General features: G+C 46.1%; 5 protein-coding genes and 2 pseudogenes across 5 annotated transcripts; 3 read left to right on the top strand and 4 right to left on the bottom strand.

Moving 5' to 3' along the window:
• Positions 1–646: 646 nt before the first annotated feature.
• Positions 647–2,583, bottom strand: LOC135627820 (uncharacterized). Its single transcript, XM_065134162.1, has 2 exons — positions 2,299–2,583; positions 647–1,404 (listed from the first exon to the last, which is right to left on the bottom strand). The coding sequence occupies exons 1-2, from the start codon at positions 2,466–2,468 to the stop codon at positions 798–800; spliced, it is 777 nt and encodes a 258-aa protein (XP_064990234.1). The 5' UTR covers positions 2,469–2,583; the 3' UTR covers positions 647–797.
• Positions 2,584–2,680: 97 nt separating this feature from the next.
• On the top strand, positions 2,681–3,940 carry LOC135627818 (probable CCR4-associated factor 1 homolog 11). Its single transcript, XM_065134158.1, has one exon. The coding sequence runs from the start codon at positions 2,841–2,843 to the stop codon at positions 3,702–3,704; it is 864 nt and encodes a 287-aa protein (XP_064990230.1). The 5' UTR covers positions 2,681–2,840; the 3' UTR covers positions 3,705–3,940.
• A 56-nt stretch (positions 3,941–3,996) lies between these two features.
• On the bottom strand, positions 3,997–9,830 carry LOC135627822 (myb family transcription factor PHL11-like; annotated as a pseudogene).
• Positions 9,831–10,231: 401 nt separating this feature from the next.
• On the top strand, positions 10,232–11,095 carry LOC135626335 (probable CCR4-associated factor 1 homolog 11). The gene has a single exon (XM_065131562.1). The coding sequence runs from the start codon at positions 10,232–10,234 to the stop codon at positions 11,093–11,095; it is 864 nt and encodes a 287-aa protein (XP_064987634.1).
• Positions 11,096–11,387: 292 nt separating this feature from the next.
• On the bottom strand, positions 11,388–17,220 carry LOC135627821 (myb family transcription factor PHL11-like; annotated as a pseudogene).
• LOC135626332 (uncharacterized) lies at positions 14,421–17,249 on the bottom strand. The gene is made up of 2 exons (XM_065131560.1): positions 16,962–17,249; positions 14,421–14,576 (listed from the first exon to the last, which is right to left on the bottom strand). Exons 1-2 carry the CDS (start codon positions 17,247–17,249, stop codon positions 14,421–14,423), a joined length of 444 nt encoding a protein of 147 aa, XP_064987632.1.
• Positions 17,250–17,621: 372 nt separating this feature from the next.
• On the top strand, positions 17,622–18,485 carry LOC135626331 (probable CCR4-associated factor 1 homolog 11). The gene has a single exon (XM_065131559.1). The coding sequence runs from the start codon at positions 17,622–17,624 to the stop codon at positions 18,483–18,485; it is 864 nt and encodes a 287-aa protein (XP_064987631.1).
• Positions 18,486–18,623: the final 138 nt, after the last annotated feature.

Genomic DNA, 18,623 nt, shown 5'->3' with positions numbered 1-18,623 from the left:
TATCATATCGACCTGCACTGCACTGAGACCAATGTCGTGATGAGGTGTTCCCAAACATCTCATCATGTGAGGTGCCACCAAGGCACCATGGCCTTCGTGGCAGCCAATCAATCATGTGAAGTTGCAATCAAGGTTAGCCACACAAACTAACACTAATCATCAACTATGTTATGAGGTTGGCAGGTCTAACCAATCACACTAAATAACACTGCTTCAAGTAAAAAATTACTAGGATTAGAGAAAAGATGATGAACTCTGGAACAGAGTTATTAATCCATGTGAAGAGTCATTTCTATACACTGCTAATTTTTTGTACAGAACTTGCAAATAAATTTAAGATATCAAATTTACTCGTCGCCGAAAGTAGGTCGAGTTAGGTGCTCATGAATTCGAAAACCATCTTAACCTGCAAGACGTACACAAACTGGAAGAAGAGACCATCCATCTGTAGCAGCCAAACTTGCAGTTCCAAGGACCAACTACATCAAAATAGAACATGATTCTTCGACTCTCCATTCGTCCGGATCATAGTGTAAGTTCAACATACAGTACAACGATAAGAAGTTCATGAGAAAACTGATCTGAAAATGTGAGAACTTTTCGTTCATCCACTGCAAAAGCATGCTTCAGATATAACAAGGACACGAAGAATAAAGATGTGCAACACTTGCTAACAAAGAAAACCTTACAGATCAACACATAAAGTCCAAGAAAACAACACATAAAGTTACCATAAAATGTTAGAGCTTCAACACTAGAGCTGCCCTTATATGATTGTTCTCTTTCATACCTCTGTCCTATTCTTCATCCTCATCTAAGACATCATTTTCAGCCAGAAGGTGATCAAGGGAAACCTTAGCCTTTTTTGGTTTTGATGAGTCCTCATCAGCCGTTGCCTCACCTCTTCTCTTTTCCTTAGTATCCGTGCCTTCTTCATTGACATTAGCTGACTCTTCAGGAATGGAGCCTCCATTTTTTGCTTCAATATCCTCCTTTGAAACCGAGTCACCAACCTCCATGATCGTAGTAGATTTATCATCTTTGGTCAAAGGTTGTTTGCACTCGACGAGAAGAGTGCGGACTTCCTCGGTGCTCGCAAGGTCCATAGGTGTTTGCCCGGCCTTTGTCTTGGCGGTAAGGCTTGCACCTTTTCTAATGAGATACTTGAAGAGCTCTGGATGGGATCCTTGGACAGCATAGTGCAGAGGGGTCAAACCTTTCCTGTTAGCCGCCCTGACAGAGACACCAGAGGATAATAGGATCCTAATTATCTCTAGATGACCTTTCTGAGCAGCAAAATGGATCGCAGCCGTATCATCCATAGCAGCAGCTCCGACGTCAGCCTTATTCTTGCAGAGAAATCTTACTACTTCGGTCTGCCCAGACCAAGCAGCTAGATGCAGTCTCAATTTCAAATTATTCGTGTCAAGGTAGCAACATTAGATGATCAAACAAAAGATTTTTAAAAAGAATTATTTGTTCCAGTTTTTAACAGAATAAAAACAAAAGGAAAAATGTGCAATGCAGTTGAGAGAATCAAGTTTCAGAATGATCCAAAAGTTGAGTTTGTACCCTATGACTTGAAACTTTCTAAGATGACAACAGGTTTAGTAAGAGAAACTATGATATATCCTTTTTTCGACCACATGGAGGTTCAAGATATTGAATAATTTTTGTTAATTTACTTACCCGATATGGAGATCTTGAAAAGTAAAGCACTTGTTGGATGTTTAAAATTTTTAATACCCAAAAACTCATAACATAAATTGACAGAAAAGAGATGTTTAAATTGTCCACAGCAAAAATTTCTCAGCTTCGTAATGAACATTTCCTATATTAAATCTAAGTATCGAAGCAACACAATTCCACCCACAAGTTATGTGGAAGTTCTTATAACGAAGAGTGTCAGTGTGGATGAATACGCATGTATCATTTCTGCAAATCATTGCCACAGTCATCCTCCATCGATAGATAGTTTCATCATCTATATCCTTTTCTTCATTCTCTTTTCAAAGGAATCGAATTGATATTTAAGACCTAAGACTCAGAAGGGCCAGCTAGTCACAAATAATGCACCAAATCAGACAGCAATCCGAATCCTAGCAAAGGAATTTAAATGAACCAGCCAAGTAGGTTAAAGCTCAAAAACCCTAAGGGAACCTTAAAACTCAGTGCCAAACTCTCGGCGGCGCAATAAGCTGCTCGCTCGACAGATTCTGAACCAAGCGAAGAGCCCACCACATGATAACGACAACAAAAGCGAAGATTGAGGAAAGGAGAACAAGGGAGAAAGGATACGGTGTCCGGGAATGGCGATCTCGAGTATTGACGGCGAGGGGATTAGCGTTGCAGATGGACTCGACCGTGGTGAGGTCCCCGTTCCTCGCGGCGGCGTGGAGATCGGAAGATTCGCTGCCCCCCTTCGGTAATCGGTTCTTCCTCCTCGATGCCGCTCCGGGGTCTCCCATCTCCGCGGGGTGTGCCGTCGTGGAGCTTCAAGCGACGAAGGCAGCGGTAATACATAGTTGATTGAAGGCCGAGACGGTAGCAGGATGGGCCGAGTTAAGGCCCACAAATGTGGAGACGTACTTCGAACGAAGATACCTTGGATCGTTAGAATCGGACTAGGATTCCGAGAGACATTGGATCGAGCTGGGGCTTAACACCCGCATCTTTCCTTCTTGGATTAGGATTATAGCTCGATTCGGATAGGATTCCGAATCGAACTGGGGTTCGGACACTCTGCCTGTTATATAAGGACGTGACCTTTGGACTTGTCACGCATCACTCCTCTCCGACACTCTTCTTCGCTCCACACTGTTGTATCGTCGCGTGGAAAGATGTCTTCGCAACGAGGAGGAGGAGGAGGAGGGCGGCAACATTTGGTGGTGCGCTCGGTTTGGGCGTGGAACTTGGAGTACGAGTTCTCCATCATTGCTTCCCTCGTGGATCGCTTCTCTTACGTCGCCTTCGACACGGAGTTTCCCGGCTTCCTCTACAGAACTCGGAGGCCACACCGTCTTCTCCCGCCCAGCCTGCGCTACGCCTTCCTCAAGGCCAACGTCGACAAGATGGAGCTCGTCCAACTCGGCCTCACCCTCTTCGACGCCTTCGGCGACCTCCCCTCCATCGGCACCGGCGGCAGGGTCGGGTACGCGTGGGAGTTCAACTTCCGCGAATTCGATGTCCGACGCGACCTCCACGCGCCGGACTCCGTCGACCTGCTCCGCTCCAGTGGCATCGACTTCGACCGGCTCCCCCTCTACGGCATTGACTCCGGCCAGTTCGCCGCCCACCTCTATCGTTCCGGCCTCGTCGCTCATTGCCGTTTCTGCCGCCCGCACTCCACTCGATGGATCGCCTTTCACAGCTGCTACGACTTCGCCTATCTCATCAAGGTGCTGGGGTTCGGCCGGCCTCTGCCCGACACCCTGGAAGAGTTCCTCGGCCTGGTGAACTTGCTCTTCGGAGAGACTGTGGATCTCAAGCACATTATGCGCGGCTGCAAGGGTCTCTCCGGCGGGCTGGAGAGAGTGGCGAGTACCCTCGGGGTGCCACGCCAAGCTGGGAAGTCGCATCAAGCTGGATCAGATAGCTTGGTGACCTGCCAAGTCTATCTGAAGATGAAGCGGAGGTTCTTCGACGACCAAGACGCCAAGGTGGCCTGCCATCGCGGCATCATCTACGGCCTACAAGCCTGCTGAATTCCTCCTTCGTTCTTGGAGTTTGTCAACGCAGCGCAGTGAAGGTGGTCGATTCTCAAAGCAAGTCAACTCAAATATGATCTTTCTCTTTTTCTTTGTGCACAAATGTCGAATGTTTCAACGTAAATAATATACAAATCAAGTCGTCTGTCAAATTCGGATGTGAAAATTGATTGCTGCTTGTGATGTATGGTAAGAATCCGAAGATTGTTGGATATGCACCACATCGATCTGTGCTCTGTTATTTTCTTGGATAAACTGATAGCTTTCAAATTGGGCAAACAACATGATATGTTGATGGCCGAAGAGAGGAAGTTCCCGTACAAGGGGGAGTTGTTTCGTCCACGATCAAATCATTCAACAAACCGCAGTATAAAGATTTACGCTGTAGGAAAGAAACATAGACTCGATATCAACTCGATGCGCACAATGACAGCATCGGATGTGTCTGCAAGTGCAGAATCGACACTCAAAGCTGGTTTACAACCCCTGCGTTTGGATTCTGAGATCCAAGTCGTTTCCTCTTGATCCACCAACCATCTCACCTCTGCTTCCTTTCACATTCAAATCCAGCAGAAGAAGAGAACTGTCCTCGGCCTCATCTCTACCTTCCTGATAAAGTTGAAACCCTCAATCGTTCCTCTTCTTGATGTTTTCCTCTGACCGCACTAATCTCAGCTCCGAGTGCTTCTCTTCGCAAACCCGACCGACGTTCTCCGTCAAGCCTGATAGTGGCAGGTCGAAATCCGTAAGCTGGGCTCTGGTGGCTTCCAAACTGCCTGACGAGCCATTCATGTCGAAACAAAGATCTTCTGAGCTTTCTCCAGCATTGCTTGCAAGTACTTCCTCTGAGCCTTTATACTCGTTTGCAATTTCTTCTGTGCCTGGTAAAGAAATCTCGCGAATGTTACAAGGAGTAGGGCCTTTGTTTGCCACACACCAATAGGCTTACCTCCCGCTGCTCTTGCAGTTTCCTCTGCACTTCGATCTGATAGCATAATGCCTCTCCAAGAGGCATTTCTCTGCATGGTTTGTGAAACATCGGATGACGGATATAAATTGGAGAGCATAAATCAAAGTCTGGAGTTCACGGGATTACTAAATTACAAAAACTACATCAAGTGCACAAACATTCCAATCTATACCGTTTAATAAGAATCACAGACTAACCATTACTGCTAAGATTCTTAAGCTTCGCAAAACTTCCCTAGCTTGTTCGAAGCTATTAAATCCTTTGTAGTATCTTGAGTCAAGAAGCTTTTCTCCGCGATTTATTTTTATTTTCTTTAGCACAGTCCTATTTATTTACAGAACTCATCGATGTTTTGTATGCAACGTCACATCCCGGATTTATAAAAAAAATAAAAATATCAATAATTTATTATCCATTATTTATATAATAAACTTCCTCTTTTTCTTTTTTTTTTCTTCATCCTTTAATTCAAATCCTTGTTTTTACAATAATAAATATTCTATTAATTAGAAAAAGGACCACAGCTTCTTGGTAAGTCATAAGGAAGCTTCAGATTTATTACAAAGTAGTAAATTACTCTGAAAATAAATATTAGATAAACTGATTTATTATTAAATCCTTTATAGTATCTCGAGTTATTGATGTTTAGTAGTATTTCGAGTCATTGCAGAACTCATTGATGTTTTACATGCAGCACATGATATTTGTTAACGCTTTGCAATTTCTTGTATAAAGTTTAAATTTTATATGCAACGATACGTAAAAGTAGAGTTTGTGCCATACACATATCCGACACCGAATGTTCTAGAGACGTCACTGCTGGTGGTAGAGGAACAATTAGTCTTGGTTGAATTGCTTCCTGCATGAGGAATAAAAAGCAGGCATGAACGCTCAATTCTAAGTAATGTATGTACTCTCTCAGTTTATGGTGGCCTGCCTTGACCTACCATTTTTCTTTGCTTCCTGGCCTGTCTCCCTTCTGGTTTGCTTTCCAGGTCTGTACTTCTACAGACAGATAAAGCAAGATCAGAATAGAAGCAATAGACCATAGAAGGAGGGACAAAGAGATGTGACCTGAAGATGACTCTTGAGATGGTAAAACATCAACCCCTTCATGCCCATCAAGCTTAGCACCGACTTTGGAATCTCTTCTCCCAATTGATCACCGAATTATAATTAACGATCACAATTCGATCGTAATTGACTCAGATCTACAATTCAGAAATACGAAGCTTCAGCAAGGTGAGTGGAAGGCACCATGGCCTTCGTGGGAGCCAATCAATCATGTGAGGTTGCAATCAAGGTTTAGAGATGTTGAGCTAACTAACACTACTTCAAGTCAAAAATTAAAAGGATTAGAGCAAAGATGATGGGCTATGGATTTCCTGAGTAATTAATCCTTGTGAAGAGTCATTTCCACACACTGCCAATTTTTTGTACAGAACTTGCAAATAAATTGAAGATATCAAATTTACTCGTCACCGAAAGTATGTCAAGTAAGGTGCTCATGAATTCGAACGCCATCTTAACCTGCAAGATCTACGCAAATTGGGAAGAAGAGACCATCGATTTGTAGTGACCAAACTTGAAGTTCGAAGGACCACCTACATCAAAAGAGAACAAGATTCTTCGACTCTCCACTCGTCCAGACCATTCCGTAAGTTCAACATACGGTACAACGATGAGAAGTTCATGAGAAAACTGATTTGAAAATGTGAGAACATTTCCGTCACCCACTGCAAAAGCATGCTTCAGATATAATGATGAAACAAAGAATAAAGATGTGCAACATTTGCTAACAAAAAACACCTTATAGATCAACACATAATGTCCCAGAAAACAACACATAAAGTTACCAATAAAATGTTAGAGCTTCAACACTAGAGCTGCCCTTACATGATTGTTGTCTTTCGTATCTGAGTCCTATTCTTCATCCTCATCTTGTACATCATTTTTCAAACAGAAGGTGATCAAGGGAAACATTAAGACTTTTAATGTTTTGATGAGTCCTCATCAGCAGCTGCTTCACCTCTTCTCTTTTCCTTAGTGTCCGTGCCTTCTTCATCGACATTAGCTGACTCTTCAAGGATGGAGACTCCATTGTTTTCTTTAATATTATCCGTTGAAACCGAGTCACCAACCTCCTTGATCGTAGTAGATTTATCATCTTTGGCCATAGGCTGTTTGCACTCAACGAGAAGGGCACAGACTTCCTCGATGCTCACAAGGTCAATAGGTGTTTGCTAGGCCTTTGTCGTGGCGGTGAGGCTTGCACCCTTTTTAATGAGATACTCAATGAGCTCTGGATGAGATCCTTGGACGGCATAGTGCAGAGGGGTCAAACCTTTCAAGTTAGCAGGCCTTGACAGAGACATCAGAGGATAATAGGATCCTAATTATCTCTAGATGACCTTTCTGAGCAGCAAAATGGATCGCGGCTGTATCACCCATAGCAGCAGCAGCTCCAATGTCGGCGTTATTCTTGCAGAGAAATCTTGCTACCTCTGTCTGCCCAAACCAAGCAGCCAGATGAAGACTCAATTTCATATTATTCGTGTCAAGGTAGCAACATTAGATTACCAAACAAAAGATTTATCAATAGATTCGTTTGTTCCACTTTTTTACAAAATAAAAAGAAAAGAAAAAATGTGCAATACATCCGAGAATCAAATTTCAGAATTGATAGGGAGAAGCTTGGCACTACCAGATCCCCTCGCCACCTAAGCCAGCAACGCCACCAAAGCCAACTGTGGGGGCCCCCACCAACAACCTCCCAGTCGCCAGCAGGGATCTGCCCTGCCAATCCTAGCTTCCCAACGTGGTGTCACGGCCTTAGCTGGAATTGCCTAAGGCGTGAGGCACCCTTGCGGCCAAGACGCGAACTTAGCTTGCGTTGCATAAGACGCGTTTCGCCCTTGCGATATTGTTCCGCAAAGATCAGCCCACTTACAACCTCTCGCAGGTCCCGAAGGACCTGTAAAAGAGAAAGTTGATTAGTTCGAAAGAACGAGCAACGGACAAGTCCCGAATTCTCGTGAAAAAGGAAAGCTTTACAAGCAATTCAGCGAGCACCTTGTGTAAACAAGAGAAAAGAGGGAGTGGGGGAAAACAAGGGCTTTAGAAGGTTGAACGAGCAGCTGCAAGCCCACAAACAGCTGCTCACCGAGTCCCGGGCCCGACAACAAGTTCCCGTCAAGGCAACGTGCGAACTTGCGAATGTGTGTTCAACGCCCGGTACTATATCGAAGCCCCATCCACCCCTGTGCCACCCGGGGGGTTCAAAGGGGCTGAGATGGCTGACGTTTTAGTGAGCGGAGGCAGATTCCAAAAATCAACCCGCGGCACACGAAAACGGAGCTATTTTGGGTTGTTTTGCTCGGTTCGGTGAGCGGTCGCTATGTAACACTGCAGCTTGTTCGAACTTACATTTTTACAAGCAAAATGACTCAAAACCAAGGCAAAACAGGCTGCCAAGTAACTGTACATGTAGATGAGAGCGACGAACGGTTTGTTCAACGGAGTTGTTGCGGGCGCGCGACGACCGTTCGTGACAGTGGGCACATAAGACCCACTCCTTACTAATGCCGCAGCTAAAGAAACCATGCCCCGCATTAATGGTTGGCAGCATGCCCCAGCTTCCCCAACCGCCTCCTGGCTGACATCTCAACAGAAGCCATGCCTGTGCATTAATGACTAGCAGTATGCCCCTGCTTCCCCAGTAGCCTCCTGGCTGACATATCAACAAAAGCCATGCTTCAGTATTAATGATTGATAGCATGGCCCGATTTCACTAGCCTTCCCCTCCGGACGACCGATGGAGGGCCCACTCCTTGCCTAACCCAAAGCGACAGGGGAGTCAACCCAAAGGCGTCCCAACGGTCCGCACCAGCAAGCCGTCCTTATTAATGACCCCCCCCATACATAGTAAGAGGGGCCTGGCTAACACACGTCTAGATTGCTCGATGCCTAGGTAAAAAATCCAAGCCCCAGACCAAGACAAAAGGAGGCAGGCAAAAACCCTCTATTCTCTCATTTACACTACTCACACTATTGTCTTCCTCCCCCTCCATCAGTCCATCTTTCGCTAACTTAAGCATCGAAGGGGTTGACCTGGGACACCCTCGGCACAAGCCTATTGTGCAAGGTCGTCAGCGTAGCATGAAGGCGTGACTAGAAGGCAAGCCAGCAGAAGAGACCTACACTTTTGGCAGATAACTAATCAGGCCGACTCACCGATCGACGGTCTTTGTGTGTTAACAAGAAATATCCAAAAGTTGAGTTTGTACCCTATGACTTGCAAATTTCTTAGATGTCAACAAATTTAGTATAAGAAACTATGATATATCCTCTTTCCCACCACATAGAGGTTGGAGATATGGAATAATTTTTGTTAATTTACTTACCCAAGATTGAGATCTCGAAAAGTAAAGCACTTCTTGGATGTTTAAAAATTCTAATACCCAAAAAAACATAACATACATTGACAGAAAAGAGATGTTTAAATTGTCGACAGCAACAATTTCTCAGCTTCGTAATGAACATTTCCTATATTAAATCTAAGTATCGAAGCAACACAATTCCACCCACAAGTTATGTGGAAGTTCTTATACCGAAGAGTGTCAGTGTGGATGAATCGGCATGTATCATTTCTGCAAATCATTGCCACAGTCATCCTCCATCGATAGATAGTTTCATCATCTATATCCTTTTCTTCATTCTCTTTTCAAAGGAATCGAGTTGATATTTAAGACCTAAGACTCAGAAGGGCCAGCTAGTCACAAATAATGCACCAAATCAGACAGCAATCCGAATCCTAGCAAAGGAATTTAAATGAACCAGCCAAGTAGGTTAAAGCTCAAAAACCCTAAGGGAACCTTAAAACTCAGTGCCAAACTCTCGGCGGCGCAATAAGCTGCTCGCTCGACAGATTCTGAACCAAGCGAAGAGCCCACCACATGATAACGACAACAAAAGCGAAGATTGAGGAAAGGAGAACAAGGGAGAAAGGATACGGTGTCCGGGAATGGCGATCTCGAGTATTGACGGCGAGGGGATTAGCGTTGCAGATGGACTCGACCGTGGTGAGGTCCCCGTTCCTCGCGGCGGCGTGGAGATCGGAAGATTCGCTGCCCCCCTTCGGTAATCGGTTCTTCCTCCTCGATGCCGCTCCGGGGTCTCCCATCTCCGCGGGGTGTGCCGTCGTGGAGCTTCAAGCGACGAAGGCAGCGGTAATACATAGTTGATTGAAGGCCGAGACGGTAGCAGGATGGGCCGAGTTAAGGCCCACAAATGTGGAGACGTACTTCGAACGAAGATACCTTGGATCGTTAGAATCGGACTAGGATTCCGAGAGACATTGGATCGAGCTGGGGCTTAACACCCGCATCTTTCCTTCTTGGATTAGGATTATAGCTCGATTCGGATAGGATTCCGAATCGAACTGGGGTTCGGACACTCTGCCTGTTATATAAGGACGTGACCTTTGGACTTGTCACGCATCACTCCTCTCCGACACTCTTCTTCGCTCCACACTGTTGTATCGTCGCGTGGAAAGATGTCTTCGCAACGAGGAGGAGGAGGAGGAGGGCGGCAACATTTGGTGGTGCGCTCGGTTTGGGCGTGGAACTTGGAGTACGAGTTCTCCATCATTGCTTCCCTCGTGGATCGCTTCTCTTACGTCGCCTTCGACACGGAGTTTCCCGGCTTCCTCTACAGAACTCGGAGGCCACACCGTCTTCTCCCGCCCAGCCTGCGCTACGCCTTCCTCAAGGCCAACGTCGACAAGATGGAGCTCGTCCAACTCGGCCTCACCCTCTTCGACGCCTTCGGCGACCTCCCCTCCATCGGCACCGGCGGCAGGGTCGGGTACGCGTGGGAGTTCAACTTCCGCGAATTCGATGTCCGACGCGACCTCCACGCGCCGGACTCCGTCGACCTGCTCCGCTCCAGTGGCATCGACTTCGACCGGCTCCCCCTCTACGGCATTGACTCCGGCCAGTTCGCCGCCCACCTCTATCGTTCCGGCCTCGTCGCTCATTGCCGTTTCTGCCGCCCGCACTCCACTCGATGGATCGCCTTTCACAGCTGCTACGACTTCGCCTATCTCATCAAGGTGCTGGGGTTCGGCCGGCCTCTGCCCGACACCCTGGAAGAGTTCCTCGGCCTGGTGAACTTGCTCTTCGGAGAGACTGTGGATCTCAAGCACATTATGCGCGGCTGCAAGGGTCTCTCCGGCGGGCTGGAGAGAGTGGCGAGTACCCTCGGGGTGCCACGCCAAGCTGGGAAGTCGCATCAAGCTGGATCAGATAGCTTGGTGACCTGCCAAGTCTATCTGAAGATGAAGCGGAGGTTCTTCGACGACCAAGACGCCAAGGTGGCCTGCCATCGCGGCATCATCTACGGCCTACAAGCCTGCTGAATTCCTCCTTCGTTCTTGGAGTTTGTCAACGCAGCGCAGTGAAGGTGGTCGATTCTCAAAGCAAGTCAACTCAAATATGATCTTTCTCTTTTTCTTTGTGCACAAATGTCGAATGTTTCAACGTAAATAATATACAAATCAAGTCGTCTGTCAAATTCGGATGTGAAAATTGATTGCTGCTTGTGATGTATGGTAAGAATCCGAAGATTGTTGGATATGCACCACATCGATCTGTGCTCTGTTATTTTCTTGGATAAACTGATAGCTTTCAAATTGGGCAAACAACATGATATGTTGATGGCCGAAGAGAGGAAGTTCCCGTACAAGGGGGAGTTGTTTCGTCCACGATCAAATCATTCAACAAACCGCAGTATAAAGATTTACGCTGTAGGAAAGAAACATAGACTCGATATCAACTCGATGCGCACAATGACAGCATCGGATGTGTCTGCAAGTGCAGAATCGACACTCAAAGCTGGTTTACAACCCCTGCGTTTGGATTCTGAGATCCAAGTCGTTTCCTCTTGATCCACCAACCATCTCACCTCTGCTTCCTTTCACATTCAAATCCAGCAGAAGAAGAGAACTGTCCTCGGCCTCATCTCTACCTTCCTGATAAAGTTGAAACCCTCAATCGTTCCTCTTCTTGATGTTTTCCTCTGACCGCACTAATCTCAGCTCCGAGTGCTTCTCTTCGCAAACCCGACCGACGTTCTCCGTCAAGCCTGATAGTGGCAGGTCGAAATCCGTAAGCTGGGCTCTGGTGGCTTCCAAACTGCCTGACGAGCCATTCATGTCGAAACAAAGATCTTCTGAGCTTTCTCCAGCATTGCTTGCAAGTACTTCCTCTGAGCCTTTATACTCGTTTGCAATTTCTTCTGTGCCTGGTAAAGAAATCTCGCGAATGTTACAAGGAGTAGGGCCTTTGTTTGCCACACACCAATAGGCTTACCTCCCGCTGCTCTTGCAGTTTCCTCTGCACTTCGATCTGATAGCATAATGCCTCTCCAAGAGGCATTTCTCTGCATGGTTTGTGAAACATCGGATGACGGATATAAATTGGAGAGCATAAATCAAAGTCTGGAGTTCACGGGATTACTAAATTACAAAAACTACATCAAGTGCACAAACATTCCAATCTATACCGTTTAATAAGAATCACAGACTAACCATTACTGCTAAGATTCTTAAGCTTCGCAAAACTTCCCTAGCTTGTTCGAAGCTATTAAATCCTTTGTAGTATCTTGAGTCAAGAAGCTTTTCTCCGCGATTTATTTTTATTTTCTTTAGCACAGTCCTATTTATTTACAGAACTCATCGATGTTTTGTATGCAACGTCACATCCCGGATTTATAAAAAAAATAAAAATATCAATAATTTATTATCCATTATTTATATAATAAACTTCCTCTTTTTCTTTTTTTTTTCTTCATCCTTTAATTCAAATCCTTGTTTTTACAATAATAAATATTCTATTAATTAGAAAAAGGACCACAGCTTCTTGGTAAGTCATAAGGAAGCTTCAGATTTATTACAAAGTAGTAAATTACTCTGAAAATAAATATTAGATAAACTGATTTATTATTAAATCCTTTATAGTATCTCGAGTTATTGATGTTTAGTAGTATTTCGAGTCATTGCAGAACTCATTGATGTTTTACATGCAGCACATGATATTTGTTAACGCTTTGCAATTTCTTGTATAAAGTTTAAATTTTATATGCAACGATACGTAAAAGTAGAGTTTGTGCCATACACATATCCGACACCGAATGTTCTAGAGACGTCACTGCTGGTGGTAGAGGAACAATTAGTCTTGGTTGAATTGCTTCCTGCATGAGGAATAAAAAGCAGGCATGAACGCTCAATTCTAAGTAATGTATGTACTCTCTCAGTTTATGGTGGCCTGCCTTGACCTACCATTTTTCTTTGCTTCCTGGCCTGTCTCCCTTCTGGTTTGCTTTCCAGGTCTGTACTTCTACAGACAGATAAAGCAAGATCAGAATAGAAGCAATAGACCATAGAAGGAGGGACAAAGAGATGTGACCTGAAGATGACTCTTGAGATGGTAAAACATCAACCCCTTCATGCCCATCAAGCTTAGCACCGACTTTGGAATCTCTTCTCCCAATTGATCACCGAATTATAATTAACGATCACAATTCGATCGTAATTGACTCAGATCTACAATTCAGAAATACGAAGCTTCAGCAAGGTGAGTGGAAGGCACCATGGCCTTCGTGGGAGCCAATCAATCATGTGAGGTTGCAATCAAGGTTTAGAGATGTTGAGCTAACTAACACTACTTCAAGTCAAAAATTAAAAGGATTAGAGCAAAGATGATGGGCTATGGATTTCCTGAGTAATTAATCCTTGTGAAGAGTCATTTCCACACACTGCCAATTTTTTGTACAGAACTTGCAAATAAATTGAAGATATCAAATTTACTCGTCACCGAAAGTATGTCAAGTAAGGTGCTCATGAATTCGAACGCCATCTTAACCTGCAAGATCTACGCAAATTGGGAAGAAGAGACCATCGATTTGTAGTGACCAAACTTGAAGTTCGAAGGACCACCTACATCAAAAGAGAACAAGATTCTTCGACTCTCCACTCGTCCAGACCATTCCGTAAGTTCAACATACGGTACAACGATGAGAAGTTCATGAGAAAACTGATTTGAAAATGTGAGAACATTTCCGTCACCCACTGCAAAAGCATGCTTCAGATATAATGATGAAACAAAGAATAAAGATGTGCAACATTTGCTAACAAAAAACACCTTATAGATCAACACATAATGTCCCAGAAAACAACACATAAAGTTACCAATAAAATGTTAGAGCTTCAACACTAGAGCTGCCCTTACATGATTGTTGTCTTTCGTATCTGAGTCCTATTCTTCATCCTCATCTTGTACATCATTTTTCAAACAGAAGGTGATCAAGGGAAACATTAAGACTTTTAATGTTTTGATGAGTCCTCATCAGCAGCTGCTTCACCTCTTCTCTTTTCCTTAGTGTCCGTGCCTTCTTCATCGACATTAGCTGACTCTTCAAGGATGGAGACTCCATTGTTTTCTTTAATATTATCCGTTGAAACCGAGTCACCAACCTCCTTGATCGTAGTAGATTTATCATCTTTGGCCATAGGCTGTTTGCACTCAACGAGAAGGGCACAGACTTCCTCGATGCTCACAAGGTCAATAGGTGTTTGCTAGGCCTTTGTCGTGGCGGTGAGGCTTGCACCCTTTTTAATGAGATACTCAATGAGCTCTGGATGAGATCCTTGGACGGCATAGTGCAGAGGGGTCAAACCTTTCAAGTTAGCAGGCCTTGACAGAGACATCAGAGGATAATAGGATCCTAATTATCTCTAGATGACCTTTCTGAGCAGCAAAATGGATCGCGGCTGTATCACCCATAGCAGCAGCAGCTCCAATGTCGGCGTTATTCTTGCAGAGAAATCTTGCTACCTCTGTCTGCCCAAACCAAGCAGCCAGATGAAGACTCAATTTCATATTATTCGTGTCAAGGTAGCAACATTAGATTACCAAACAAAAGATTTATCAATAGATTCGTTTGTTCCACTTTTTTACAAAATAAAAAGAAAAGAAAAAATGTGCAATACATCCGAGAATCAAATTTCAGAATTGATAGGGAGAAGCTTGGCACTACCAGATCCCCTCGCCACCTAAGCCAGCAACGCCACCAAAGCCAACTGTGGGGGCCCCCACCAACAACCTCCCAGTCGCCAGCAGGGATCTGCCCTGCCAATCCTAGCTTCCCAACGTGGTGTCACGGCCTTAGCTGGAATTGCCTAAGGCGTGAGGCACCCTTGCGGCCAAGACGCGAACTTAGCTTGCGTTGCATAAGACGCGTTTCGCCCTTGCGATATTGTTCCGCAAAGATCAGCCCACTTACAACCTCTCGCAGGTCCCGAAGGACCTGTAAAAGAGAAAGTTGATTAGTTCGAAAGAACGAGCAACGGACAAGTCCCGAATTCTCGTGAAAAAGGAAAGCTTTACAAGCAATTCAGCGAGCACCTTGTGTAAACAAGAGAAAAGAGGGAGTGGGGGAAAACAAGGGCTTTAGAAGGTTGAACGAGCAGCTGCAAGCCCACAAACAGCTGCTCACCGAGTCCCGGGCCCGACAACAAGTTCCCGTCAAGGCAACGTGCGAACTTGCGAATGTGTGTTCAACGCCCGGTACTATATCGAAGCCCCATCCACCCCTGTGCCACCCGGGGGGTTCAAAGGGGCTGAGATGGCTGACGTTTTAGTGAGCGGAGGCAGATTCCAAAAATCAACCCGCGGCACACGAAAACGGAGCTATTTTGGGTTGTTTTGCTCGGTTCGGTGAGCGGTCGCTATGTAACACTGCAGCTTGTTCGAACTTACATTTTTACAAGCAAAATGACTCAAAACCAAGGCAAAACAGGCTGCCAAGTAACTGTACATGTAGATGAGAGCGACGAACGGTTTGTTCAACGGAGTTGTTGCGGGCGCGCGACGACCGTTCGTGACAGTGGGCACATAAGACCCACTCCTTACTAATGCCGCAGCTAAAGAAACCATGCCCCGCATTAATGGTTGGCAGCATGCCCCAGCTTCCCCAACCGCCTCCTGGCTGACATCTCAACAGAAGCCATGCCTGTGCATTAATGACTAGCAGTATGCCCCTGCTTCCCCAGTAGCCTCCTGGCTGACATATCAACAAAAGCCATGCTTCAGTATTAATGATTGATAGCATGGCCCGATTTCACTAGCCTTCCCCTCCGGACGACCGATGGAGGGCCCACTCCTTGCCTAACCCAAAGCGACAGGGGAGTCAACCCAAAGGCGTCCCAACGGTCCGCACCAGCAAGCCGTCCTTATTAATGCCCCCCCCATACATAGTAAGAGGGGCCTGGCTAACACACGTCTAGATTGCTCGATGCCTAGGTAAAAAATCCAAGCCCCAGACCAAGACAAAAGGAGGCAGGCAAAAACCCTCTATTCTCTCATTTACACTACTCACACTATTGTCTTCCTCCCCCTCCATCAGTCCATCTTTCGCTAACTTAAGCATCGAAGGGGTTGACCTGGGACACCCTCGGCACAAGCCTATTGTGCAAGGTCGTCAGCGTAGCATGAAGGCGTGACTAGAAGGCAAGCCAGCAGAAGAGACCTACACTTTTGGCAGATAACTAATCAGGCCGACTCACCGATCGACGGTCTTTGTGTGTTAACAAGAAATATCCAAAAGTTGAGTTTGTACCCTATGACTTGCAAATTTCTTAGATGTCAACAAATTTAGTATAAGAAACTATGATATATCCTCTTTCCCACCACATAGAGGTTGGAGATATGGAATAATTTTTGTTAATTTACTTACCCAAGATTGAGATCTCGAAAAGTAAAGCACTTCTTGGATGTTTAAAAATTCTAATACCCAAAAAAACATAACATACATTGACAGAAAAGAGATGTTTAAATTGTCGACAGCAACAATTTCTCAGCTTCGTAATGAACATTTCCTATATTAAATCTAAGTATCGAAGCAACACAATTCCACCCACAAGTTATGTGGAAGTTCTTATACCGAAGAGTGTCAGTGTGGATGAATCGGCATGTATCATTTCTGCAAATCATTGCCACAGTCATCCTCCATCGATAGATAGTTTCATCATCTATATCCTTTTCTTCATTCTCTTTTCAAAGGAATCGAGTTGATATTTAAGACCTAAGACTCAGAAGGGCCAGCTAGTCACAAATAATGCACCAAATCAGACAGCAATCCGAATCCTAGCAAAGGAATTTAAATGAACCAGCCAAGTAGGTTAAAGCTCAAAAACCCTAAGGGAACCTTAAAACTCAGTGCCAAACTCTCGGCGGCGCAATAAGCTGCTCGCTCGACAGATTCTGAACCAAGCGAAGAGCCCACCACATGATAACGACAACAAAAGCGAAGATTGAGGAAAGGAGAACAAGGGAGAAAGGATACGGTGTCCGGGAATGGCGATCTCGAGTATTGACGGCGAGGGGATTAGCGTTGCAGATGGACTCGACCGTGGTGAGGTCCCCGTTCCTCGCGGCGGCGTGGAGATCGGAAGATTCGCTGCCCCCCTTCGGTAATCGGTTCTTCCTCCTCGATGCCGCTCCGGGGTCTCCCATCTCCGCGGGGTGTGCCGTCGTGGAGCTTCAAGCGACGAAGGCAGCGGTAATACATAGTTGATTGAAGGCCGAGACGGTAGCAGGATGGGCCGAGTTAAGGCCCACAAATGTGGAGACGTACTTCGAACGAAGATACCTTGGATCGTTAGAATCGGACTAGGATTCCGAGAGACATTGGATCGAGCTGGGGCTTAACACCCGCATCTTTCCTTCTTGGATTAGGATTATAGCTCGATTCGGATAGGATTCCGAATCGAACTGGGGTTCGGACACTCTGCCTGTTATATAAGGACGTGACCTTTGGACTTGTCACGCATCACTCCTCTCCGACACTCTTCTTCGCTCCACACTGTTGTATCGTCGCGTGGAAAGATGTCTTCGCAACGAGGAGGAGGAGGAGGAGGGCGGCAACATTTGGTGGTGCGCTCGGTTTGGGCGTGGAACTTGGAGTACGAGTTCTCCATCATTGCTTCCCTCGTGGATCGCTTCTCTTACGTCGCCTTCGACACGGAGTTTCCCGGCTTCCTCTACAGAACTCGGAGGCCACACCGTCTTCTCCCGCCCAGCCTGCGCTACGCCTTCCTCAAGGCCAACGTCGACAAGATGGAGCTCGTCCAACTCGGCCTCACCCTCTTCGACGCCTTCGGCGACCTCCCCTCCATCGGCACCGGCGGCAGGGTCGGGTACGCGTGGGAGTTCAACTTCCGCGAATTCGATGTCCGACGCGACCTCCACGCGCCGGACTCCGTCGACCTGCTCCGCTCCAGTGGCATCGACTTCGACCGGCTCCCCCTCTACGGCATTGACTCCGGCCAGTTCGCCGCCCACCTCTATCGTTCCGGCCTCGTCGCTCATTGCCGTTTCTGCCGCCCGCACTCCACTCGATGGATCGCCTTTCACAGCTGCTACGACTTCGCCTATCTCATCAAGGTGCTGGGGTTCGGCCGGCCTCTGCCCGACACCCTGGAAGAGTTCCTCGGCCTGGTGAACTTGCTCTTCGGAGAGACTGTGGATCTCAAGCACATTATGCGCGGCTGCAAGGGTCTCTCCGGCGGGCTGGAGAGAGTGGCGAGTACCCTCGGGGTGCCACGCCAAGCTGGGAAGTCGCATCAAGCTGGATCAGATAGCTTGGTGACCTGCCAAGTCTATCTGAAGATGAAGCGGAGGTTCTTCGACGACCAAGACGCCAAGGTGGCCTGCCATCGCGGCATCATCTACGGCCTACAAGCCTGCTGAATTCCTCCTTCGTTCTTGGAGTTTGTCAACGCAGCGCAGTGAAGGTGGTCGATTCTCAAAGCAAGTCAACTCAAATATGATCTTTCTCTTTTTCTTTGTGCACAAATGTCGAATGTTTCAACGTAAATAATATACAAA

This window comes from Musa acuminata, chromosome BXJ2-11, assembly GCF_036884655.1.
Source record: "Musa acuminata AAA Group cultivar baxijiao chromosome BXJ2-11, Cavendish_Baxijiao_AAA, whole genome shotgun sequence".
Taxonomy (NCBI): domain Eukaryota; kingdom Viridiplantae; phylum Streptophyta; class Magnoliopsida; order Zingiberales; family Musaceae; genus Musa; species Musa acuminata.
This window is presented reverse-complemented; position numbering and strand designations above follow the sequence as displayed.